Here is a 27,717-nt window from a genome sequence, read left to right on the forward strand (position 1 = left end):
AGTCCATTTAATAATGGTCTATGGACTTTTCCTTTAGAAAGCCGTCCAAACCTTTTTAAAACTCCGCTAAGCTAACCGCCGCCTTTACCACATTCTCTGGCAACCAATTCCAGAGTTTAATTACACGTTGAGTGAAGAAAAATTTTCTCAGATTAGTTTTAAATTTACTACATTGTAGCTTCATCGCATGCCCCCTAGTCCTAGTATTTTTTATAAAGCGTAAACAGATGCTTCACATCTACCTGTTCAACTCCACTCATTATTTTATAGACCTCTATCATATCTCCCCTCAGCCACCTTTTCTCCAAGCTGAAGAACCCTAGCCACTTTAGCCTTTCCTCATAGGGAAGTCGTCCCATCCCCTTTATCATTTTCGTCGCCCTTCTCTGTACCTTTTCTAATTCCACTATATCTTTTTTGAGATGCGGTGACCAGAATTGAACACAGTATTCGAGGTGAGGTCGCACCATGGAGCGATACAAAGGCATTATAACATCTTCATTTTTGTTTTCCATTCCTTTCCTAATAACACCTAACATTCTATTTGCTTTCTTAGCTGCAGCAGCAAACTGAGCAGAAGGTTTCAATGTATCAATCGACAACGACACCTAGATCTCTTTCTTGGTCCGTGACTCCTAACATGGAACCTTGCATGACAGAGGGGCATAATCGAACTGCGGCAGCCATCTATATGGCCGTTGCCGCAAAGAGCAGTCCCAAACCGTATTATCAAAAAAGATGGCCGCCCATCTTTTGTTTCTATAATATGGTTGGGGCCGGCCAAATGTCAGAGATGGCCGGGTTTGAGATGGCCGGCATCGTTTTTCACCGCTAATGGAAACTAATGCCAGCGATCTCAAACCCGGCCAAATCCAAGGCATTTGGTCGTGGGAGGAGCCAGCATTTGTAATGCACTGGGTCCCCCTCACATGCCAGGACACCAACCGGGCACCCTAGGGGGCACTTCTAAAAATTAAAAAAATAAATAAAAATAGCTCCCAGGTGCATAGCTCCCTTACCTTGGGTGCTGAGCCCCCCAAATCCCCCCCACTCCCCACAACTCTACACCATTACCATAGCCTTTATGGATGAAGGGGGGCACCTACATGTGGGTACAGTGGGTTTACCTGCCTGAAGTGCACTGCACCCACTAAATACTGCTCCAGGGACCTGCATACTGCTGTCAGGGAGCTGGGTATGACATTTGAGGCTGGCAAAAAAAAAAAAAAAATATATATATATATATATATTTTTTTTTTTTTGGGTGGGAGGGGGTTGGTGACCACTGGGGGAGTAAGGGGAGGTCATCCCCGATTCCCTCCGGTGGTCATTTGGTTAGTTGGGGCACCTTTTTGAAGCTTGGTCGTGAAAAAAAGGGACCAAGTGAATCCGGCGAAATGCTCGTCAGGGCCGGCTTTCTTTTTTCCATTGTCGGCCAAAATCAGCTTTCGATTATACCGATTTGGCCGGGTTCAGGAGAATGCTGGCCATCTCCCGATTTGTGTTGGAAGATGGCCGGCGATCTCCTTCAAAAATAAGCTGGATAGCTATAATTTGGGTTCCTCTTTCCCACAGGCATCACTGGGGCAACATTCGCACCATCAATTGCTAATCTATACATGTCTGATTTTGAGAAAGAATGGATTGCCCACTGTCCTTTTCAGGATGCCATTATGAAGTGGTGGAGATATATTGACAACATTTTTATGTTGTGGAGTGGTACAATACAAGACCTAGTGAATTTTATGAAATGGATAAATAGCTGTAATGAAGATATCCAATTCACTGTACAGCACTCTTATGAATGAATCAATTATTTGGATGTTGATGTGCAAATTCATCAAAACAGTTTTGTAACCAAAGTTTATAAAAAACACACTGATAGAAATACATTTTTGCATATTTCCAGCTGCCACCCAAAACAATTGAAGAATAGCCTTCCATTCTCACAAATGTTAAGATTGAGACGTATATGCACTGAAATGCATACCTTTAAATCACAAGCCCAGAATTAGATGAACGATTTGGCCAAGAGAGGATATTCTAACACAGCTCTCAAAAGAGCCTACCATAGAGCCAAATACAATAACAGGGAACTACTTCTGTCAAGCACCACCAAGAATAAAATCAATGATAACATATTCACTATGGTGATGCAGTACAATGAAGCTAGTCCACATCTAGCTCAGATTGTCAGGAACAGATGGGAGATTATGCAAACCACTCCTGCACTCAGAAACGTCAACTTACGTATTGCCTTTTCAAGATGTAGCAACATCAAAGAGATGATTAGCCCTGCAGATTTGGAACGTCACAAAAAACATGTTAATAAAATTCATGGTCATTTCAAATGTGGACTTTGTCAAATTTGTCCCATTACCAAACAGATCAGTTTGTCAATCACAGTACAAATAAGACTTACAATTTATGTCATTTTACAAATTGCTTGTCTGATCACGTTGTTTATGCGATCAGCTATTCCTGAATAAAACATATATAGGGATGACCACTAGAGCCCTTAAGATCAGAATTCTTGAGCACAGGTCCAATATTTGCAGACAGGTTCGCAAGGAACTATTAGTAGAACACTGCTTGTCAAAAAATCATAGGTTCGAGGATTTGCAATGCTGTGCGATTGACAAAATTGATTCATCAAACAGAGGAGGGGATCGTAAGCTGAAACTACAAAGGAAAGAAGCCAAATGGATTTTCAATCTAAATACATTAGAACCAAATGGTTTAAACAGCTGCATTAATTTGGCACGTTTTTTTTTACTAAGTATCTCATTAGCATTTTTTCTAAATTGATGAGCTTACTTAAACCAAATGTGCAAGTGATGACGCCGAGACGCCATTTTAGACTTTGAGCGTTTCCATTTTGAAGTGTGTATCCATGGGTGACTTTAAATGTAATAAAGACAAATAATATAAAATAAAAAAATATATATATACTACGTTTCTATTGGTTAAGCACCTTGCTAGTATTTACCCAGGTATGTGCACACATTCACACTTAAGTGCTAGCTGAACATGCTAAATAGTAGTAGTAGTAGTAACATACATACATGTGGGTGTCTACATTATAGAATTGCCTTTTATATGAAGAAAATATTTCTATTTGGGTTCTTTTTATCCTAAAAAGGAGTAGGGTAGGACAATGGAAATCCACAAAAAGCCAAAAGGAAGTCTCACGGTTCAAAACAAGAAGTTTATTGATAAAAACACCACGATGTCACAAATTCAAGGAGAAAGTGAGCAGTTGGGCCGCTGCTGGAATCTGGCTAGCAGTACGCGAATCACCCGGGCTAGGACTGATACTAGGCAATGCAGGCTCAGACTGGAGACAGACAAGGCTGGAGCTGGAAAGCTGGACTGGAGCTTTTAAACTGTACTGAAACTGGAAAGCTGAACTGGAGCTTGTAAGCAAGGCTGGATTTTCTGGAACTCGAAAGCAGGACTTGGCTGGAGCAGGAATCAGAAATAAAGCAGGCTTGGCTGGAGCAGGACCAGTAACTGAGCTTGACTGTAGCAGAAACAGAGCAGGGCTGGAACTAGAAAGAACGAGGAGGTTCAGAAACAGAACACTGGAGCTAGAAAACAAGGGAAGAACTGGAGCTAAAATATAAGGCAGGAGCAACTAAGGCAAGGCTAGAGGCAAAGCAAGAACATACTGAGGCAAGGCAAGAGACAAAAGCAGGTACAAACTGAAACATGGCTAAGACACAACTGGAAATCAGGCAAGAGACAAAGGAACAGACTGGAAGCAAGGCAAGATACACAAGTTTGAATGTCCAAATATTCCTTATGAGAGCCCTCACTGCTGATGTCATGGCTTCAGGAATGGGGCTTGAAACACACCGAATACCAGAGTGAGACTTGGAGCACACAGGAAATGAGTGCATGGCCACAGCCATGACACACAAATTGAACAGACCCGACATGGAGCTGTATTTTGGTGAAGGTCACCTGCATCAAAGGTCACATAATCTTATAGAATACTGTCAAATCGATTGGTGTTTTACTATAAAAAATGGCTTTATGTGCCATTCTAAATCTTATCCACTACAATGCCGAAGAGCTGCCTTTCCAATGATGTAAAAGCTTTACATAAGTACATAAGTATTGCCATACTGGGCAAGACCAAAGGTCCATCGAGCCCAGCATCCTGTTTCCAACAGTGGCCAATCCAGGGCACAAATACCCGGCAAGATCCCCAAAATGTACAAAACATTTTATACTGCTTATCCCAGAAATAGTGGATATTCCCCAAGTCCATTTAATAACGGTCTGTGGACTTTTCCTTTAGGAAGCCATCCAAATCTTTTTTAAACTCTGCTAAGCTAACCACCTTTACCACATTCTCTGGCAACGAATTCCAGAGTTTAATTACATGTTGAGTGAAGAAAAATTCTCTCAGATTCGTTTTAAATTTACTACATTGTAGCTTCATCGCATGCCCCCTAGTCCTAGTATTTTTGGAAAGCGTGAACAGACGCTTCACATCTACCCGTTCAACTCCACTCATTATTTTATAGATCTCTATCATATCGCCCCTCAGCTGCCTTTTCTCCAAGCTGAAGAGCCCTAGCCGCTTTAGCATTTCCTCATAGGGAAGTCGTCCCATCCCCGTTATCATTTTCGTCGCCCTTCTCTGCATCATTGGAAAGGCAGCTCTTTTCCACTGTACTACCACACTCATCTCTCCTTTTGGATCTTCATCTACGTAGGGCATTTCTTCTGGTTCTGACAGCTGAGTTTCTTTTATTCTAGCCAGACTCATAAATCCCGATCTCCCTCAAATTTGGATATGTACATGACAACAGTATTTTATTTTTTTTTAGAATGCTCTGAATCAGACTCACATCAAACTGTCTCATGCAGGCAATGCAATGGTCATAACAACGTAAGAATAGCCACACTGGGTCAGACCAATGGTCCATCTAGCCCAGTATCCTGTTTCCAATAGCAGCCAAACCAGGTCACAAGTACCTGGCAGAAACCCAAATAGTAGCAACATTCCATGTTACCAATGCTGTTTTTCATGGCTGCGACTCCCTCTCTGGCATCTGTGAACATATAATACAATGAGAGGAGATCATAGTCAGGCTCCAGATACTGCAGGCACCAGCTATGCATATCTGTAATGGATATGGTCCTGTTGCACTTGGAAGCACTACAGATCTTCTTTTAAGACATACTGTCTGGAAAAATAGATGTAGGGAAATCAAACCACTTGATGAAAATTGCTGCTCGAGACCAAGAGGCCTACACCAAGCTGGGGACAAAAATAAAGGAAACTTGTAAGTGACTAATACCTAACTAGAGACAGCCACTAGAACAGTACCACATGATGGTGATAGAACTTACTCTAATTTTCACTTTTATAAAATTGAACTTGTTTGAAGACAGCCCAATGAAAACACAAGTCTAATCAAAACAAAAAGGGCTAACAAGATCTTGAGTTGACAGTGGCAGGAAAAGAGGCATACATGCATTGCTGAAGTAGTCTCAAAAGCTGTGCTTCAATGCTGGGAAAAAAGTTCCCAGACAGGGCTCCATCAAATGACATCATCCATGTGGAGATTTCAATATCCTGCTTGTCCTCAGAGAAAAATACAGAAATGTTTATAAAGAAGAGAGGAGTCCCAAGACATAGCTAAGGGCAAACCTTTAGAAAGACAAAAACTTTTAGATGTATTTTAAGGCAAAAAGAAAGAAGATAAGACAAACAGATTTTAATCACCACTTCAGACTACAAGAACCACAGACTAAAAGGTCTGCCTGTTTAGCATCAAACTCTAAAATGCTATTTGTTATTCACTATGTGATCATCAGCAATTCTGGTACTTGTTGAATACTCAAATAGTCTATAGGCTCTTTGGGTGACAGCACAGACGGAAACAGAAAATAACTGCAGAAAGAAACAAAATTGCCTATCCAATCTGCCCACCCAAACCAACAGCTCAGTCTCTTCAACATCTTCTGTTCCACGCTGTCTACTACTCTTTCTGTAAAGTAATATATCCTTCGAAAATTGGGTATGCTCCTTTCTACCCTCATCCTTTTTACCCCCCCCCCCCACCCCCTTAGGTTCCAGGGCCTCCTTCCCATTGAAAAAAGGCACAACTACTATGTATTTATACCTTAGAGGTATTTAAATCTCTCTATTTCCCCTTTCCCATTGCATCTCTATAACTATAAAACAAAGTAGCGTGTACTACAAGTATAACAAAATCATAAGCCAGCTGTTTAATTCTGTATTAGTAATCATTTGACATGGGCCAGCTTAACAACCAAGTCTTAAACATTATCTACAGTAAGATTGGAAATTCTACCATATTGATGTCCTATCCTTTTATTGTAGTATAACCAACAATGTCAAATACTGAATTCAAAGAATGCATTAGAAAAATGGTTGCATTTGTCCAATATATGGAATGTTTCCCTCTAAAACAGAATACAGTTATAGTAGTAACTTCTATTTACATGTTAGCTTTCAAAATATTAAACATATACAAATGTAGCCAAAGCTAGACCATCACATCTTCCAGCTGAATCCATAACACTCACGTGAGCTGCACAGAACTGCCAAACATAATCCCATACTGGCTGATATTCAAAGGAAGTTATATATTTACTGGCTGCTGGTGAACACAAAATCTCTAGTTGTGGCTATTCTGTCCCTGTACAAACGGCATCAAGCCAAACATCTGTCTGAATGACATGATATTGTTCGTACAGTGAAAGGCTGGGTGTGGGGCAGAATGACGGCACACTTTTGAATTAGATAGTTGCTGAATATTGCCACTATCTGCGTAAGTTAAAAGTTATGGGGTTGATATTCAGCTGTTGGTACTCAGCCCGTAAATTCAATGCCAGGCTTTGGCATTGAATTTCTGGGTTTGCGGAGCTGGTTAAAACATAGCCAGTTAAATGCGATCTTCAGCACTTAACCAGCTATGGGGCACTGCATAAAGATGGGACTGACTTTTATGCAGTTCTTTTTATGTGGATACCTTGGCTGGCTAAGTCGACCAGCCAAGTGCCAATTCTACCCCATGGGACACCCCAAAATAGCTGGTTTTGAGCTGGGCACTAACTGAACATTTTCAGTGGCACCAACTGATTAAGTGCCGCTGAAAATGAGCAGTTAGCTCCAAACAGGTGATTTAACTGGCCAGTTAAATCCTTTGAATACTGACCCCTCTATGTTTAGTTTTAGGCCTGTGGCAGCACAGCGGCTGTAAAATACATATATTCAGTACCACAGACTGTGCAAATAATGATAAATATATGTATTAATTTAAATGCCAGCGCTTAAACTGATATGGTTGTCACCGCCAACACTGAATGTCAACCCCATAAGATTTTATCATCTGTATTAAAAAATAAATACAGTCAAGAAAAGTGTCTTTTAGAAATAAGCTTACTGAACAGAACTGCGGAGTCAGTGCTGCTGGCAAAACATGTTTTCTTCCCACAACACGATGCATCAACTCGTTTAAAAAACATCCACCGATACCAGACAAGCCACTGCCATTAAAATCTATAATTGGATGGAAGACAGAGTAGTCCTCAAATTGTGGATAAACTGTGCAGTTCACAAAAATGTCAAAGGGTAAAGCCGATCTCTACCATAATTTCACAGTTCTAGAAGTGTAGAGCAAGTTGTGAGTATTACTTATTTCAACAGGAAAATGTGTTTACAATAATCTCAGTAATAGTGCATTAATATTTTTTTAAACACAGTGACTGGATAAACTGTCACGATGAGAACCAAAATTTGATCATCACTGCTGAGATTAATCCAGGATTAAAACATTTTCTAGTACATTAGATCAACTTCTAATTCACAGTAACTTTCTGAAAGATTAAGATTCCATGAAACCGGGCACAAATATTTTTTGGGACATGATTTGATGGGGCAATTGGTGCTTAGGGAATAAAGACGATCGATGTGAAATCGACACCATTGTTCAGTGCTAGCTAGTTGCCTTTATCACAAGCCATTTATAAATCAGGCTCGGAGTATACCAAAAATAGTCCAGTATACATGACCACTACTTTCATAGCTCATTGTGCTGAAGACCTCCCCGAGAGATTCTGCTTGTTAGATCTTGCAGGTGTTTCTTTACCTATACAAAAACAGATACACAGTCAGCGGAAAACATTTAAAAACTTGAAAACATTATAAAATAGGAAAGGAAAATTAACCTAAAAAGGCATTGAAGCCCTATGGATTTTTATTTGGCAGAAAAAATGTATAAAGTAGGTTAGGAAGTTAACATGCAAATTGCTACTACCCATGCGCAGTATGTGATTTTGCATTATTTCATGATTAGTGAGTGCTAATTCATGTATTAAGAGAATTTTGTGTTAGGGGTGGTAACTAAGTGAGACATGGGCAGAGAGTGAGCACGGAGAGCAAACTGCAGATAACACATATGCCCTGCACTTAATAGGAGGTGCTAACTACCGGATTCTGTATAGCGCCCCTAAAGATCTGCAGCGAAATCCAGGCATATTCTATAACAACGTGTGTAACTTAATTGGCTTAACAAGCTAATCAGCATTGATAACAGCACTTAAGCATTAATTGGCAATAATTAGAATTTACATACACAACTTGCTAAGTGTATTCTGTAATGAACTGAACCTAAATTCAAATGTGCGCAGTTCAAAAGGAGCGTGGATATGGGCATTCTCAAATTTACACGTGTAGTTATAGAATATAGCCCAGTGTGAGTAAATCTACGTGCCAGGCTTTATGCCACATTTTCATTGGCATAAATAGAGGCGATAGTTTTAGATGCTGGGATTTCAACTACGCGTATTCTATATACTGCGCCTAAATCTAGGTGTCGCTTATAGAATATGCTTAGCCGAAAATGTTTACTGCGTGGATTTTTTAGGCGCCTTATATAGAATCTGGTCCTAAGTGTCTCCATGCTGATTGTGCCCAGACTACTGCACCCTAATAGACATTTTAGCATGTGAACAGCAAAGGGACATGCTGGGCACACTGCCAGTATTTGTCGTGTTACACTTGCACATATCACATATTAAGGTTTTGCGTTAAGGCGTGGTAACCACAAAATCTAACATGCTATAATAAATGAGCCCTATAGTTTTGTTTTTTTTAAACAAACAATACAAAAATGGACCTAGTACAATGGTTGGTACACTGACACAGGTGCTATTTCTAATAATAAAGTCAAAAAGACCAGACATGCATAAATACTTGTCATTTTGGCTATTTCTAAAGTGTATTGATGGAACACTTTTGAAAAGTTAAAAAGCTTCTTCTTTCAACCCATATTTGCCATTTATAAATAAAATATTGATGGAACACTTTTGAAAAGTTAAAAAGCTTCTTCTTTCAACCCATATTTGCCATTTATAAATAAAATGTTTAATATTTGGCATTGTGTTTTTGAATGCTTGTAGCTGAGAAAAACCCCACAATCAATCAACAAACATGACATGGTATAAAAACAGCTCGACATACCTCCTAGTTAATTATGCAGTCATTTTGCATTGCTCTTATGTGTATTTTTCTCTTTCTAGATATTAATATTTTGTTTTCTAAGGATAGTAAAACTCTCCACTGGAAGTGATAGGATACGTTTCCTTTATCTTATGGTACATGTATCTAAATACATACATGTGGAAGGGCATTTTTGATATGACATCTAAATCTGATTTTGGACATTTTGCTGAAAACGTCCAAAAATCAAGTGGCGAGCATAGCGATTTTCGAACCAGAAAAATGTTTACCTTTTTGTTTCAAAACTGGTTATTTGCTGGATGTTTTTGTGCATCTATCTTTTTGGACCATTTTAAGTTCAAGGGAAAAACGCACAAAAACCAGACATTGGGATGTATGGAAAGCCAGAATTCTTAGTAGACTGACCATATATACATCCCAGCAGAGCAATGGGCACCCTAGCTGGCACTGCAGTGGACTTGACATAAAAGCTCCCAGGTACACATCTCACCGTTACCCCCTTATATTATACTAGCCGTTTAGCCCGTTAAAATGGGCGAGATTTTTATTTTGCAAAATTCCTCTGTCCCCTGCCCTCTCCCCTCCATCCATGTGCATTCTCCTTCCTGTCTTCCCTCTCCTCCATCCATGTCCAGCACTTCTCCTGCCCTCCCCTCCATCCATCCATCTATGTCCATTAGCTCTCCTCTCTCCCCTGCCCTCCCCACCCATGGCCAGAGATTCTCTTTAACCCCATGTCCTCCCCTCTCATTCTTACCCCCTGTCCTCCCCTGCCATTCACATCCAGTTGTTTTCCTCTATTCCCTTCCCTCTCCTGTGTCCCCTCCCCTCCATCCATCCATGTGCATCTTCCTGTCTTCCCTCACCTGCATCCATGTCCAGCATTTCTCCTTCCCTCCTCCCCCCCCCCCGAGGTCACCGCCGCCCCTCCTCCTCCCGAGGTCGCCGCTACCGCCCCTCCCCCCCCAGGGTCGCTGCCGGCCCCCCTCCACCCGGGGGCTCTCCTCTCAATTGAGCTTACAGCGCCTCACCTCCGAAACCGCAGCAGGCAGATCGCCTCCCGTTGGCCTTCCTTCCCTGCCTGTGTCCCTCGTGTGACGTAACTTCGGCGAGGGCGGGACACAGGCAGGGAAGGAAGGCCGACGGGAGGCGATCTGTCTGCTGCGGTTTCGGTGCTGTAAGTTCAATGGAGAGGAGAAGGCCCGGCCTGGGTGGAGGGGGTGCCGGCGGCGACCTCAGCGGTTCCCTCCTTCCCCTTCCGTGTTCCAGGTCCACTCCTCAGCGCATCGTTTCTTTCCCTCTCTGTTCCGTCCTCTGACGTCATCACGTCTTGACGCGGGGACGGGACAGAGAGGGAAGTCTCTACTGCGCATTTGCGGGTGAGTCGGTCACTTGCCATTTATATGTTTGATGGTGAACCCTCCAAAAACCTACTGTACCCATGTACATCACTACAACAGCCCTTATGTCTGCAGGTGTCACCTATATGTGGGTACAGTAGGTTTTTTGTGGGTTTTGGACGGCTCACACTTCCCACCACCGACCACTAGGCTACTCCAGGGAACTGCTTGGTGCTCTAATAGGCCTGGACATAACATCTGAAGCTGTCACACAGCCTGGTATGTACTGGCTTTTTCACATCTTTGGAGGGTGGGAGAGGGTCAGTGACCACTGGTGGAGTAAAAGGGGGGGGGGGGGGGTCATGCCTTAATCCCTCCAGTGGTTATTCAACGTTTTGTGACTTGGTTGAGATTAAAACAGGTCTAGAACAAAACACTGAATTTTTAGCCTTCGATGTTTTTGCTTTGTTCCATTATGGCAGAAACAAGTCCAAGCATTGGGAGTCCCGAAATCCCACCCCTGACACACTGCAAATGAACTACATAGAAAAACATCTTAAAAATGGGATTCAAAAACAGCGATTTGGACGTTTCAGCAAAAAAAAAAGTTATCTGCCACTTTGTGCTGCTTTTTGGATGTTTTCTCTTTCGAAAATGAGTCCCATCATTGTTTTTTTTAAAATAATAAAGGGTTTGTGTTTAATAAAATTTAATTACGCAAAATAAGAAGTTTCCTATAAGTAAAGTTATTCAGTCCAAGAAAGCACATTTGCCTTATCCTTTTCTCAGAATGAAAAATTAGTATGGCAGAAAGTTAATTTTATTATTTAAGCTACATACAGTGGGGGAAATAAGTATTTGATCCCTTGCTGATTTTGTAAGTGTGCCCACTGACAAAGACATGAGCAGCCCATAATTGAAGGGTAGGTTATTGGTAACAGTGAGAGATAGCACATCACAAATTAAATCCGGAAAATCACATTGTGGAAAGTATATGAATTTATTTGCATTCTGCAGAGGGAAATAAGTATTTGATCCCTCTGGCAAACAAGACCTAATACTTGGTGGCAAAACCCTTGTTGGCAAGCACAGCGGTCAGACGTCTTCTGTAGTTGATGATGAGGTTTGCACACATGTCAGGAGGAATTTTGGTCCACTCCTCTTTGCAGATCATCTCTAAATCATTAAGAGTTCTGGGCTGTCGCTTGGCAACTCGCAGCTTCAGCTCCCTCCATAAGTTTTCAATGGATTAAGGTCTGGTGACTGGCTAGGCCACTCCATGACCCTAATGTGCTTCTTCCTGAGCCACTCCTTTGTTGCCTTGGCTGTATGTTTTGGGTCATTGTCGTGCTGGAAGACCCAGCCACGACCCATTTTTAAGGCCCTGGCGGAGGGAAGGAGGTTGTCACTCAGAATTGTACGGTACATGGCCCCATCCATTCTCCCATTGATGCGGTGAAGTAGTCCTGTGCCCTTAGCAGAGAAACACCCCCAAAACATAACATTTCCACCTCCATGCTTGACAGTGGGGACGGTGTTCTTTGGGTCATAGGCAGCATTTCTCTTCCTCCAAACACGGCGAGTTGAGTTCATGCCAAAGAGCTCAATTTTTGTCTCATCTGACCACAGCACCTTCTCCCAATCACTCTCGGCATCATCCAGGTGTTCACTGGCAAACTTCAGACGGGCCGTCACATGTGCCTTCCGGAGCAGGGGGACCTTGCGGGCACTGCAGGATTGCAATCCGTTATGTCGTAATGTGTTACCAATGGTTTTCGTGGTGACAGTGGTCCCAGCTGCCTTGAGATCATTGACAAGTTCCCCCCTTGTAGTTGTAGGCTGATTTCTAACCTTCCTCATGATCAAGGATACCCCACGAGGTGAGATTTTGCGTGGAGCCCCAGATCTTTGTCGATTGACAGTCATTTTGTACTTCTTCCATTTTCTTACTATGGCACCAACAGTTGTCTCCTTCTCGCCCAGCGTCTTACTGATGGTTTTGTAGCCCATTCCAGCCTTGTGCAGGTGTATGATCTTGTCCCTGACATCCTTAGACAGCTCCTTGCTCTTGGCCATTTTGTAGAGGTTAGAGTCTGACTGATTCACTGAGTCTGTGGACAGGTGTCTTTCATACAGGTGACCATTGCCGACAGCTGTCTGTCATGCAGGTAACGAGTTGATTGGAGCATCTACCTGGTCTGTAGGGGCCAGATCTCTTACTGGTTGGTGGGGGATCAAATACTTATTTCCCTCTGCAGAATGCAAATAAATTCATATACTTTCCACAATGTGATTTTCCGGATTTAATTTGTGATGTGCTATCTCTCACTGTTACCAATAACCTACCCTTCAATTATGGGCTGCTCATGTCTTTGTCAGTGGGCACACTTACAAAATCAGCAAGGGATCAAATACTTATTTCCCCCACTGTATATCAAACTTGTTGGATTATTTGTAGTAAATAATTAGCAGATTTTAGTACACACAGCTTCAGCTTTAGAAATGTTAATTTCTTTCTTCATCTCTCTCTCATTCACCCCTGAATAATTCACTGCTGAGTCACTTTAAAGTTGAAGTAACAAAACATCTGTTTACTCACAGTTTGTAGTTAGATTATAATCAGACAGGCTTATATATACATATTACTATACATTTGTATTATCAGCTCCTTCCATGTGCTTAGATGGTAATGGATGCTCACACCACCATAGATCCTCTCAGGTTAGGAGAGATCATGAGCTCCATGTGCTCCATGTGCTGCATCTGCTGCATCTGCTGTGTCTAACCCCCACAGGAAGTTACATAGCTGTGTGACCTCTCTAAGTAATTCACATCAGAGGTCACAGAGTAATCACAGAGAAATAATAGGTGACAGGCAATGCATGTAAAATACAATTACATTCCAACAAACCCCTTCTCATGCATAACTGTCATGCAATTATTTATTCATACAAAGTCCAAGCTTTATACGCAGATTCACAAAATGTTCTCTGGGTAACGGTTTGGTCATGATGTCAGCTGTCATCTCACTGGTGTGACAATAGTGTAGACTGATGACCCCTTCTTTCGCCAACTCTCGCACGTTGTGGTATTTCGTTGCGATGTGCTTGGTGCGTGACTGAACCTTGTCATTCTGTGACAGTCGGATGCAGCTCTGATTATCTTCCATTATCTGGATTGGTCTCTTTTCAGCTATTCCAAAATCCAGCAAAAGTTTTTCAATCCACATCAGTTCTCTGCACGCTTCCGATATGGCCACATATTCAGCTTCTGTAGAAGACAAACTCACAATACTTTGTTTATGACTGGCCCATGAAATGTGTACATTTCCATACATAACACATATCCACTTGTGGATTTATAATCAGAATGATCCCCTGCCCAATCTGAATCACAGTAACATATTAGTTTTGGATTACTATTGGCTGAAATCTTTAATTTACAATCAATGGTACCCTTTAAATACCTTACCATCCTTTTAACTGCAGTCCAATCTGATTTGGTAGGTGAGCTGACCCTTCTGCTCAAAATTCCTACTGCATTTGCTATATCAGCCCTGTATGTGGTAGCTAGATATAAAAGCTTACCTATGGCTGATCTATATTGGATGTTATCTGGTAAAGGTTCTCTTACTGTTTCATCCTTCAGAAAATCAGTGATCATGGGAGTGCTTACAACTTGGGCATCTTGCATACCTAAACTTTCAATAAGCTCATTTATTTTCTGCTTCTGGCTTAGAAGATAAGAACCATCATTTTGTTTCTCAATTTCTATACCAAGATAGTATGACACATTACCCAGTTCTTTTATCTCAACATTGAGGTTTAAACATTTTACAATGTCTTTGTACTCTTGCTCACTTTTGCTTGCAATGAGCAGATCATCAACAAAAGCTAAAATGTATGCATATTGTCCATTTGTGCACCTAGTGTACAAGCATTTATCTGCTTCACCTTGCTTAAATCCTAAATTTGTCAATATTTCATGCAATTTATCATTCCAACATTTTGCACTTTGCTTTAATCCATAAAGACCTTTGTTTAATTTACACACTAGCTGTCTTTGTTTTGTATTTATGAAACCTGTTGGCTGTTCCATGTACAAGTCCTCAGTTATATCTCCGTGAAGAAATGCTGTTTTCACATCAATGTGGTTGACTTGCATGCCTTTTGAGACTGCAATGCTCAGAAGTGTTCTTATTGTCGTGTGTTTCACTACAGGTGCAAACACTTCATCAAAATCTTCTCCATATTTTTGAAGATATCCCTTTGCGACTAATCTGGCTTTATACCTTTCCACTTTTCCTTGTGCATTCCTTTTTAACTTGAATACCCATTTGCATCCTATAGCTTTCTTGCCAGGAGGTAATTTTGTAAGAATCCAAGTATTATTTTTATCCAATGCATCAATTTCTTCTTGTGCAGCTTTATGCCATTCAGCAGCTTCTTCTGCTGGCATTTTCTCAATCTCATCCCATGTTAAGGGCTCTTGAGCTTCTGCTGACTTTGTTAAGTAAGACAGTCTTGGGGGTGGAACACCTTTGTTTTCCCTGGATGAGCGTCTGACAACAGGTTGGTCTGACCTTTCCGCATCCTCTATATCTGAGAGTTCTTCTCCAATTGATTCCCCTTCTCCAACTGTACTGTCTTCTTCAATGATCCTTTCTGTGTCTGCTTCCTCTGTCTGTTCCTCGTTAGATACAGATGAGTTGCTTTCAGACATCTGCCTTGGTATGGCATTTATATACACTGGCATGTCTATTATGGTTCTAGTTTCATATTCTGGATGATAAGGCTCATCTGGGATAATCCAGCCTTTATCAACCCTTTTGTTTTCATCAAAATATGTAACATGTCTTATGCCAACAATGCCAGTTTTCAGATTCAAAATTCTATATCCTTTGTGTCCTGGAGCATAGCCAACTAAAATGCCCCTTTCTGTTGTGGAATCCAGCTTATGCCTTCTTTGCTTTGGTATATGAGCATATGCTGTACTTCCAAATGTTCTTATGTGTGACAGGTTTGGCTTCCTACCATGCCATGTCTCATGTGGTGTGCGCTCAGCGCCTTTAGTTGGCATTCTATTTTGTAGGTACACTGCTGTGAGAATTGCTTCCCCCCATAGTCTTTTAGGGAGATTGCTATCTGACAGCATACATCTGGTCATTTCCACAAGTGACCTAAATTTTCTCTCTGCAACAGAATTTTGTTCTGGTGTATAAGCTACTGTTGTGATATGTTGAATGCCTTCTTGTTCTAGAAATGTGCGCATGCTTTGTGAAGTGAACTCACCACCATTGTCGGTCTGAAGAACCTTTGGTTTTCTTTCAAATTTATTGCTCACCATGGCTACGTATTTCTTCAGCATGTCTGTGACTTGACTTTTCTCTTTCAGCAAATAGGCCACACAATATCTAGAGAAATCATCCAAGAATATTAGCACAAATCTGTTATTTCCCAATGATGGGATATTAAACGGTCCACATAAGTCACTGTGTATTAAGTCCAGCACTTTATTACTCCTATTTCCTGTGTATGCAGGAAATGAGGGTCTTACACCTTTTTGAGTAACACAGTCTATGCATTTCTCCATTTTACCAGCATCTGCACTTATCTGAATGCCGGTGGCCAGTTGCTTACTGTAAAGATCCTGGATCACCTTAGAATCACGATGTCCCAGGCGGCGGTGCCAGATTTCCAGACTACATTTACCATCATTCTTCCTTACTTGCGCCATATGTGAGGCTTCACCTGAAATGTTCAGCTTATAAACATCATTATGCATAAAAGCTTCAGCATACACTTCATCATTTTTAGAGATTGTGCACTTACTGTTTTCAAAATGAATCACAAATCCCTTCTTATCTAATGTAGATACACTAAGCATATTGCAAACTGCTTGGGGAATATACAAGACATCACTTACAGGAATTTCTTTAACTTCATTAGACACTTTGCATTTTAAGAATCCAATACCTTTTGCTTGGATCTTAGCAGTCCCTGCGTTTGCAGTTTTAAGAATACCTTCCTCTGGACACATTTCCTGAAAGAAATCCTTACAATTGGTTAAATGGCATGTGCTCCCTGAATCCAAAATCCAAGTACTTTCATTTGAATTATTATTTACCATAGTCAAAGATTTTTCTGCCATTAGAAAGCCCTTTTGTTTATCTTTGTCCTTCATACATTTCCTGGTTTGAAAATTCTTTAGTTCCATTGGCTTAGGTGAGCTAGAGGGAGTGTTTTGTGTTTCCTTACACCATTTAGATACATGTCCCTCCTTTCCACATGAGTAGCAAATCAGCTTGCCCTTGGGTGGAGTTTTCCCATAGCTCCGCCTTCCTCTGTTCTTTGCCAAGAAATTTGTTTCATTTCTCTCTGACTTGCTTTGAGAACACATCTCCTCAGAATCATTTATTATGCATTCCTGCCTTAGTTTTGATGTTGCCTGTTCAAAAGATTGCCCTTCAATGGCCTCATTTACAGACCTAAAAACATCAAACTTCTTTGATAGTGAGGTAAAAAGAAATGCTCTTTTCAATGCATCACACATGGGAATTCCAGAAAGTTCTAGCTTTTGAAATGAAGACATAAGATGCATAATGTGATCATTACATTTACTTTTATCCCTTAATTTGGTTTCATTCAACTCTGCCAACCAAATTGGTTGCTGCTTTGCATATGTAGTTGCATACATAGTTCTCAGCTTACATAAAATGTCCTTTGGTGTATCTTTTCCCTCCACTAATATGGCTTGTTTCTCTGAGAGAGCTTCCAAAAGCATGCACTTCACATAATAGTTTGCATTGTCCCATTCAGCCATATTTTCAGCTGTTCTGTCTTGGTCTAAGCATATATCTAATCTTTTTGCTCGAAGGAGACATATGAATCTTAATTCCCACTGCCGATAATTAAACTCAGTTAATTTAGGCACCTTGAGAGAATAGAAAAATGGTGAATTTCTTCCCTCAGCCATTTTCTTAGCCTTCTGTCTGCTGTGTGGGGGGAGAGAGAGACAGACTGAATCTTTCCTTTAAAACTTAAGAGAAAAATGTGGCCTTTTTTTCTGCCTGGTAATATTTCTCTTCTTTTTCAATTCCTGGACCCTGGGCCCATAACCCTTTTGTTGGATTATTTGTAGTAAATAATTAGCAGATTTTAGTACACACAGCTTCAGCTTTAGAAATGTTAATTTCTTTCTTCATCTCTCTCTCATTCACCCCTGAATAATTCACTGCTGAGTCACTTTAAAGTTGAAGTAACAAAACATCTGTTTACTCACAGTTTGTAGTTAGATTATAATCAGACAGGCTTATATATACATATTACTATACATTTGTATTATCAGCTCCTTCCATGTGCTTAGATGGTAATGGATGCTCACACCACCATAGATCCTCTCAGGTTAGGAGAGATCATGAGCTCCATGTGCTCCATGTGCTGCATCTGCTGCATCTGCTGTGTCTAACCCCCACAGGAAGTTACATAGCTGTGTGACCTCTCTAAGTAATTCACATCAGAGGTCACAGAGTAATCACAGAGAAATAATAGGTGACAGGCAATGCATGTAAAATACAATTACATTCCAACAAAACTAATCATGGGTGAGAAAACACAATGGGCTTTAATGTTACAATTTTGTGTTTTTATACATTTGGCTGTAAACTACTTCAAGTGTTTAAACAATTAAAAAGTGATAAGTTGATAGCTGCTTCACTTGTTTTCATATACTGCTAGGTTCTGAACCAACCCCCCATATCTTTCATTATTAACCACCACACACATGAACACTCACTCCCCTTAATACTTTATTCTGACTCTCTCTAACCATGAGAGACACAGCAGAGGAAAGAAATGACTAACTAGCCCTGTTAAATTACATAAGTGATGTATGAAGTCCCTTTCTTTAGGAAAGGTACCAAAGTGACTGCCTCTGTTAGAGAATGATACAAAGTTTGTCCCCATCCCCGCAAACACAAACTGCACTACACTAGTTCCATCATTTTTGATAAAAGACAAAATTACTCTTTTTGTATGAATGAGATTTTGTACTGTTGTGGGGATGGGGTGGAGATGGGGCAAACTTTGTCCCTGTGTCATTTTCTAACCTCTGTAGCTAAATTCCCTTGTGTGACATTTGACCACTAGGTGCTTTTTTACATAAATACTTACAAGTAACCCTTAAATGAGATAACAAAAGCATACCACAAAGTTATTTGGCTATTTATTTACAACTTTATACAAGGCGTTGGAATTATTCCAGTGACTCAAAACCATTTCAAGTTAAGCAGCGATACGCAGCTGCTTCAACTATGTTTGCTGACACAGCACTACCAGTTAACACTAACGAAAACAAATGAGGCAGCTACATCACAAATTAATCTATTGTCTATTTGAAAAATATGCAGAAAAGATTCCAGAATGGTTGTTCATTAGGATGTAGAGTCGTATGGTTTCATCATTCTTTAATCCTCCTTTCCATTCATGAACATTCATATAAAAGCTTAAGTACAAGTTCTACATGTACCGAGTGTTTATGCTAATTCGAAACCTAAAAGATTAACTACGCTCTATATAACTATATCCACAGAATAGACACATTTTTCCAAATTTCAGGAGATGATTATCTGCTATAGGACAGCCACCTTTTAGACATTTCTTTATAATAAATTCTACACAAACAAATGGATAGCTGTCACAGCTGATTAACACATAACAGATACATGCAGAATAGGGGAGCTATCTAAATGGCTCACACACTTACCCCCAGATTCTATATATAGGGTGAGACTCTATATATGGCTATTAAAAAAAAAAACTGGCGCGGAAATCAATATTATGTGTATTTTATAAGTGGCATCTAGATTTAGGTGAAGTATATAGAATATGCTTAGTTGGTAGGCCGATGAAACAGGCCAAAGCCGCAACCTGAACTTTTATAGAACCCAATTTCAATCCTTTCTGAAGGCTTGCCTGGAGAAATTCTAGGATGTACGCGATCTGAGCAGAGAAGGGAGAAAGTCTGTACTCAGAATACCAGCCCTTGAACGTCCTCCATGTTCTCCCATACACCATGGATGTAGAGGGTTTTCGAGCCTGAAGCAAGGTAGCAATGACCAAATCACAATAACCTTTTCATCTCAACAAGTCCTTTCAATGACCAAGCCATAAGACCAAAGAGGCACAGATCCTCCATAAGCACCGGATCTTGCTTCAGTAGGCCATGTACCTGTGGAAGACAGAGAGGACCCCCATCCAGCAGTTGATTCAGGTCAGCGTACCGTGGCCAATCTGAGGCAACGAGAATTATTTGACCCCGGTGCAATGTGATCCTTTTCAACACACGGCCTACCATGGGCCAAGGAGGGAAGACATATAGTAGATGTGTCTCCGACCAGAGCTACAGTGGGGCATCTATCCCCATCAAGCCCGGTTCTTTCCAACAGCTAAAGAACTTGGGCACTTTGGTATTCCTTTTGGTTGCCATCCAGTCCAGAACAGGAGAACCCCCAACAGTCTGCTAGCAGCTTAAAACCTTGGCAGGATAGAACTATCCATTCTCCTGGGTCCAAGGAGTACCTGTGAGAAAGTCCGCCTCCACATTCAAGGATCCAGCAATGTGAGCTGCCAACAAGCAGAGAGTTTTCTCCACCCAACTCATGAGGGAGACTGCCTCCACCACCATCAGGACCCTGGGCCTGCCTTGACTGAGGAGAAGATGAATTTGTTGAAGATCCTCTCCTATGCTGTGCTGAATAGAATGCCTAGATACTCCAGTGTCTGTGATGGATTTAGTCTGCTCTTCCTGAAATTGATCACCCAACCCAATGACTGTAGAAGACAGACAACTTTGTCCAGTGCCACCATGCTGTCAGAATACGATGACGTACGAATGAGGCAGTTGTTGAGATACAGGTGAACTCCGATTCCCTGGCACCGAAAGGCCACCACTACCACCATAACTTTAATAAATGTTCTTGGTGCTGTGGTGAGATGGAAGAGCAAAGCCCTGAACCAGAAGTGTGGCTTAGCACCGCAAAACACAGAATCCTCTGATGTGGTGGCCATATGGGTATATGCAGGTACACCTCCTTGAGATCGAGGGCGGTTAGAAATTCTCCCACTTGAACCGAGGCTATGACTGCTCTTAGTGTCTCCACATGAAAGAAGCAGTTTAGACCTTTGAGATCTAAGATGGGATGAAAGGTGCCTTACTTCTATGGGACAATGAAGTAGACGTGTCTTGTCTTGTCCTTGTTCAGCCTAGGGAACTGGAACAATGGCCTGGAGCGCCAGCAAGTAATCTATGGTGGCCTGAAGAGAGGAGCGACTGGGCGGGAGAATTCCAACTTGTAACCTTCTGTAAGAATATCCAGAACCAACTGGTCTGATGTGATTTTGGCCCACGCCTCCTGAAACTCCTGAAGACGTCCTCCCACCAGAGAGAGAAAGAGAAGATTAGACCAGCCTCGCATCATTGTGAAGCTCTGGAGACAATAGGCGCTCTAATTGACTGAACAGGAGGACTTCTGGTGTGCCTGAAAGCGAGACTTCTGAACATTTTGCTGACAACTAGGCTGGTACTGTCTGCTGTCTCAAAATCAAGAGTCCCCTGAAGATGGAAGACCAGAGGCTTTTGGCTTATCCTCTGGCAACCACTGTGGCTTAGTTTCTCCCAGTTCTTTCACCAAGTTACTGAGATCCTCCTCAAACAGCCACTTGCCCTGAAATGGCAGTTTAACTAGATGTGACTGATGCTGCATCCGTAGGCCAATGCTACAACCAGAGTTGCCAATGTGCTATAACAGCCAACAACCTGCTGCGTTGCTGACTGCTAATGCAACTTCAGGCATGCTCTTGCTATGAATAAGCTGCACACTGCTGCTTGAAGGCCCAAAGAGGCCATCTCCAAGGTTTGTTTCAGTGAGCCTTCAAGCTTCCTATCCTGTAGGTCTTTGAGGGCAGTGCTCCCTTCCACCTGCAAAGTGGTCTTCTTAGGTACCTCTGTAAAGCACTGGGTTCCACTAGGTACCCCTAGGAAGCAGCAATTTCTTTCTCCTCTGGAAGGAATGGGTAAAGGCGAGCCATGACACTTCCCACTCTCAGCCCCACATTCGGTGAAACCCATTATACTGTAATAAGGTCCTGAATGTCTGGATGCATCAGGAAAGCCTTAGGACCTCTAAGCCCCCTCATGATCAATGAAGATGGAACTCCTGATGCCAAAGCAGAAGTCTCATCAATGGAAAGCACTGCGAATTCCTCAGAAATAAGAGTACTGAGCTCCTCTGTACTACAAATGAACTGCTTTACCTAGCGCGTTAGTTCCATATGTCCTCTCGCGTTCCATTAGATCTGCACAACATCACCTTAACGTTCCAACTTATAAGGAAATAACCATGTACACACCAGACAGCATTTTTTCAGTTCAAGTCCCAGAACTCTGTAACTCCTTGCCAGTTCATCTGAAGCCATGTAGTTCTTTAGCCACTTTTAAAACTGAATTGAAAATGTTCCTTTTTAAGGATGCTTTTTCCATTATTTGAGTAATTCTACTTCAAGATACTGACGATTTTGCTGTGATTTTGGATTACATATGCATATACCTTTTTGTTTTAATCCTCCTTTCTTTCCTATTTATAACTTCCTTTCCTGTCTTGTCAAAATTAATCATGGACTACTTTCTGTATAGATTGTAAGCTGCCTCGATAGTTCTTCCCATAGGCAGGAGAGAAAGTTCTAAATAAACTTGGAAACAACCTCAGTACTTTTAAATCATCCCCCTCCTCAAGAGGGAGCTCTCCCTCATCTAATGGCTCCTTCAACAATGGCTCCTCTGAATAGACTGAGGACACATCAAATATGGAGAAAGAAGAGAGATAGCTTCACCTGCTCACTCCTGGAGGTCTAAATAAGATCTCTTACGAGCTGGAGGGACAGCGGGGCGAGAAACTGAAGCACTTTGCAGCAACTCTGACTGTCCCTGCTTCAGTAAATAAGCCTGGTGTACGAGCAATATAAACTCTGGACAAAACAAAATATCCCAATGCAGCTGAATGCTCTGTTGGGCCCTAAGGCTGTAAGACGACGGCAGTGCTCCATGCGTGATCAGCCAGAGCTGCTTCTCACTGCCAGTTGGCCCTGACAAAATGATGCCTGTTTCTATGCTCCCCTGCATCAAACTGCGCACTGGCCCCGCCGGACAGCCAAAAGACCCCAGCATATTCGGATGCTGAGCCAATCCGAAGATGTGCTGGCGCCATTTCCTCTGTGTCCCACTAGATTCCTGGCTTGCACACACTGCAATGTCCCGATGTAGGCTGGTGGGTCCCACAGTAGGAACACCGCTTAACTGCCTCTGTGGGAGCTGCCATTCACTCTATCACCAGCGTAGCACAATGTGTCCCAAGCGGTGAGTCAGGATCCCTAGAACTTGCAGCCCTCAAGTGGTTCTGAGTCAAACTTTAGTCGGACTAACCACTGCTGGCTGTTCCACCCCAAACTCAGTCTTACCACAGATGAGAAAGGCTCAGGACTGATACTCTGTCCCATTTCTCTAGCAAACTTTTTTTTTTTTAAATGTTGTTATGCTGGAAAAGGAGAGTGCCACAGGATACAGGAGAAAGGTGAAGGGAGGAAAGAAGTAAATTCACAGGGCACCACAGACAGGGATCTGAAGACCTCAAGATATGACTCTGCAGACTTAAGCCACCCATAAAGCTCAACTGGGGACCAGTTCATCATCAACAGGACCAGGAGCAAAACAGTACCAGAGGCTGAAAAGTGTGTCCATCCACCTGCTGGAGATAGAAAATACTGAGGCGCTGGCCTGGATGCCAAGAGAGATATGTCTCAGCTCAGTTTCTTAGCTCGCCATCTCCACCTGCTGGTGGATAGACACAACTATCCCACAAGATCTGAAACAGTGGGAAGCTACGTAATGGAAGTCAGTATTTGTGGTTAATATCGAGCAGTCACAGCTTTCTGCATCAAAGCAAGAAGTCACTTACCTTGTAGCCCAATTCTTTAGTTTTCTCTGCCAGCATGGAATATTTCTCTTTGTTTCTGTGTATATGGTCTTTGTCTCCTGTTCCTTCTACATGCTTAAGCTTCATATAAGACGTTTCCAATTGTTTTTGGTAATGATGATGCTTTTCAATTTTTGCTTCAAAATGTTTAAGCTCCTCCTGCATCAGTAAAATAAACAGGAAACAATCTTTTAGAATGAACAAGATTAACAGTCATAAGTAAGTACTTTTCAAAGGGTATTCATAGGTAACAGGTGTTTTACCTGTGGAAAGAAAACAGTTTTGACATTGACATTGTTTTTAGCATATATGATGTAATTTATAATTATGTATATGATTTTTGTTATCTGCATAGTATATTATGCAGAATATAAATACTAATCCTTCTCCTCCCCCCTCCTCATGCAGGGAAACCTGGTTGGTAGGGTTGAGGAAGGGCCAAAAGAGACAGGTAGTTACTAAGCTGTGGTAAAATTGAACATTTTACTGCAGTGAAACTTACTATGCAAGTCTAACCCAGTGTTTCTCGACCCAGTCCCTGGGGCACACCCAATGAAGGCACATGTATGAAACTCTATCTCATGCATATTAATTGTGGGAGCCTGATAACCTGACAGGCTGGGTTGAGAAGCACTGCACTAACCTTAGGTACCTCAGGTTTCTTCTCTGAAATACTGGGATAAAGAAGGATGTTAAAGGTTCCAAGGGGGAGAATGTTTGTTTCTCAATTGTACTTTAACATGAATTTAAAAAAATAATTTTACAGTTATGGTAGCTTGATCCCTAGTGGTACCACCACTAGCAGGAACTGACGGGGAAGGAGTGACTGGGGATGGCTCCTGTACAACCCCACCCAAGTAGACACCAAGGAGTCCCTTAGTAGGTGCCAGGGGTGGGGCGCTATCATGTCAGAGCTGGGTGGAGGAGGTAGGTATTTAAGTTACTTGCTCCTTTAAAGATTCTCCGGAGGAAAAATAAATGATGCTAACTCTGATCTAGTGTAAGCTTAAACACAAACGTCTTTATTTAATTCTCATAATAATGAGCACCCTTGTGTACATTTGCATCTCATTATTATTTAGTTTGTGCTGTGCCCCAAAACATGCATTAAGGTCAAATAATGCATAATTTTGCCGTATGTGTGTTAATTGGCAAAAATCATGTATTACTCCCTTACTACTACCTTCAAAGTATACACAGGGAATACATTCTGAAATCCCTGCATATTCTCTACCCCATGTACTTTACACTAGTAAACTACATAGGATAAGACTACTGGCTCAAAGAATCATTTACAAAATTGAAACACTATAGGAAGGTTCTTTTCAAAAAGCTGACTAGAAGCACCCTCTCCATCATTAAAATACTGCTTTCACACAGTAAGCCTCTCTGCTCCTATATCAGCCACTGGAATAGCTAATCTATCTTTACTATTTCATTTATTCAAATTGGGGAGCCACACTGAATATATAAGCTATGTTTCATTTGTATACAAATGCAAAACTGCATTCTATTCCAAAACACTATTCACTCTGTAAGTAATTAATGCACACAGTGGTGACCTTAGGATTAGTATAGAACTCAACAATTCACTCCTCTCCCCCTCCCCCTCTAGGACTTTAAGGAACTGTGAATTTCAACAGCAGAAGCATTTTCACTGGCATAGTAGAAGCATGTTTGAAAGCAGCATTAGAGTTAGGAAACATATCGCATTGTGTTTTGCTGTAAAACATTTTTAAATTCCCAGACTGGGTGACAGATCTCTTAATTCTCACCCGAAATGATTCCAGCTCTCTCTCAGTAAAATTCGCCATCCGAGCCATGTCCCATAAGTCAATCACTTTGGGTTCTTCAAACTCTTAAAGTAACAGCACAAAATACAAATTAGTTGGTAAAGTACATCAAATGCCAGAAATAAAAATCAGAGTTACTTTTTCTACTGCTAACATGACAAGATCAACTATTCTCATGCCCTGCACAAAATAAATGTATATAGACACATACAAGATGGGAATGGCCAGAAAGAGAACTTAATACTCAATTTATCAAAGGCTTTTAACACAGTCTCAAAATTTCAAAGAGAAAATATCAACAAAAAGTGGACCGTGGAGTCACCATATTCTTTTACGGAGAGATGGGGGACAATTTTTTCATTTATCGCCGAGTAACACTCTACCCCGTTGCAGGGGAATTTATTGAACCCTTTTGGCGATTGATATAATCATCGACAAAAAACCCCTCCATCCATATGAAAGGACTTGAAAATGATACGTGTTAAATCATATTTTAAATGGTGCTGAATACTGATCAATCAAAATGAAAACATTTTGCTGGGTGATAGGCAATACATTCAAAAACTAAAGCAGGACTGCACTTATCTTTGGCTCGCTGAATCCCACCAGACATCCATTTCGCCATTGCTTTGTCAAGGGATATGAGCTTGAATGCAGTAACTTAACTCCCGCTATGTATTGTTGTCTGACTGCTAAGAACAACAATACATAGGGGTTTGAAAAGTTTCAAGAGAGATCAACGCTGGATGTCAGTAATGTCAGTCATGCTATGAGGACTTGCGATCCTGGTGGTCTTTGGAGAATAGGCATTTAGGTGAGATTACCACCAAAGCAAGTGCTCTCTTAAGGCTTTCCAAACTTGTCCTGGTGATACCACAGTTCCTTCCAGGTTTCATGATATCTACAACAAAAATTTTGTATACAGTGGAGATCCACCTCATGCATATCCACATTGGATACCCTGAAGACCTGACAGACTGTGGGGTCACCAGGATAGGAGGTTTATGAATCCCTTTTCTTAACCTGGTTATAACTAATATTTGTTTCAGATTCTCTTTGGCTTGCATTATGCTATTCTTTCACACATCTGTGTGTTTCTCTGACAAAAGGAGAGATGAAGAAGTACTTTTATGTGTATTAGGATCACTGCACAGAAACATTTGTGCTGTGTACCGCGAACCATGCAACTCCAAACCCTTTGGCTTAAGATAAACTGTAGCAGCAGTATTCCCCATTGCAAACAAAGGAAGCCCATGTTATTATCTTGAGCATTTCTAAATGTAACATGCAATGCAGCACTGCATTATCTTCTAAGGAAACAGACAGGCAGGCCCTTGATGAACTAAAGGATCGATACAGTAAGCTTGCACTAGAGCCGTACGCTGATAGTTTTGTGCACAGTTCCCAATACAACAGTACTGCCAAATTTCTGCTTGCTGATACAGTGAAGAAATTGTATGCAAATAGGACCAGCACAAAACTTGTGCAGTAACCTGGGAGAACATACCAGATACATGTTTACACGGTTCTGTGCGAAGGGCAGCTAGTGCTGTGAATGTGTCCAAGCAGAAAAACTGGCACACATCTGCACACGTGTAGGAATGCTGTTTTGTGCACAAATTTTTATAATGTGAACAATTATTTACAGAACAGCATTCAAGCACACACGCCAATACAAATTCTTTCTGCTCAGACCTAGAACAGAACCATGTGCTTTCATCAGCTCAGCCCTTCCAGGACGCCTCCCCTGTTCCCTCCCCCCCCCCCTATGCTCTTCATGGAGGCCTCAAAAAGGTTTCAGGTCCTGTATGCTCACAGAAAAAAGAACAGTCATTAAATCTTCACAGACGCTTCTGCAGAGGAATGAGATAACCCTCATGCCTCCTCAGACTTAGGCTTTAAAGCTCCAGTGTTTTGATCTGCCTTTAAGTCTTCTGCACACCTCTCTGCATTTGCACAGAATAGCAAATAGTGTCATTACCACCAATTTAAATATGCTGTGTGCTGGTGTCTTAACACAAGGCTTTATGCAGGGCTAGCTTCTGCATA

The 27,717-nt window shown here is 41.5% G+C and overlaps 1 protein-coding gene across 1 annotated transcript in view; it reads right to left on the reverse strand.

Moving 5' to 3' along the window:
- Positions 1–7,391: 7,391 nt before the first annotated feature.
- LRPAP1 (LDL receptor related protein associated protein 1) overlaps positions 7,392–27,717 on the reverse strand; it is a 53,469-nt gene continuing 33,143 nt past the window's right edge. Inside the window, exons 6-8 of the mRNA XM_030191144.1 lie at positions 25,651–25,733; positions 23,858–24,034; positions 7,392–8,135 (exon numbers count right to left, since the gene is read on the reverse strand). Coding sequence (XP_030047004.1) covers positions 8,067–8,135; positions 23,858–24,034; positions 25,651–25,733 — 329 coding nt within the window. The 3' untranslated portion in view covers positions 7,392–8,066. The remainder of the gene's footprint in view (positions 8,136–23,857; positions 24,035–25,650; positions 25,734–27,717) is intronic.

This window comes from Microcaecilia unicolor, chromosome 2 (genome assembly GCF_901765095.1).
Source record: "Microcaecilia unicolor chromosome 2, aMicUni1.1, whole genome shotgun sequence".
NCBI lineage: Eukaryota > Metazoa > Chordata > Amphibia > Gymnophiona > Siphonopidae > Microcaecilia > Microcaecilia unicolor.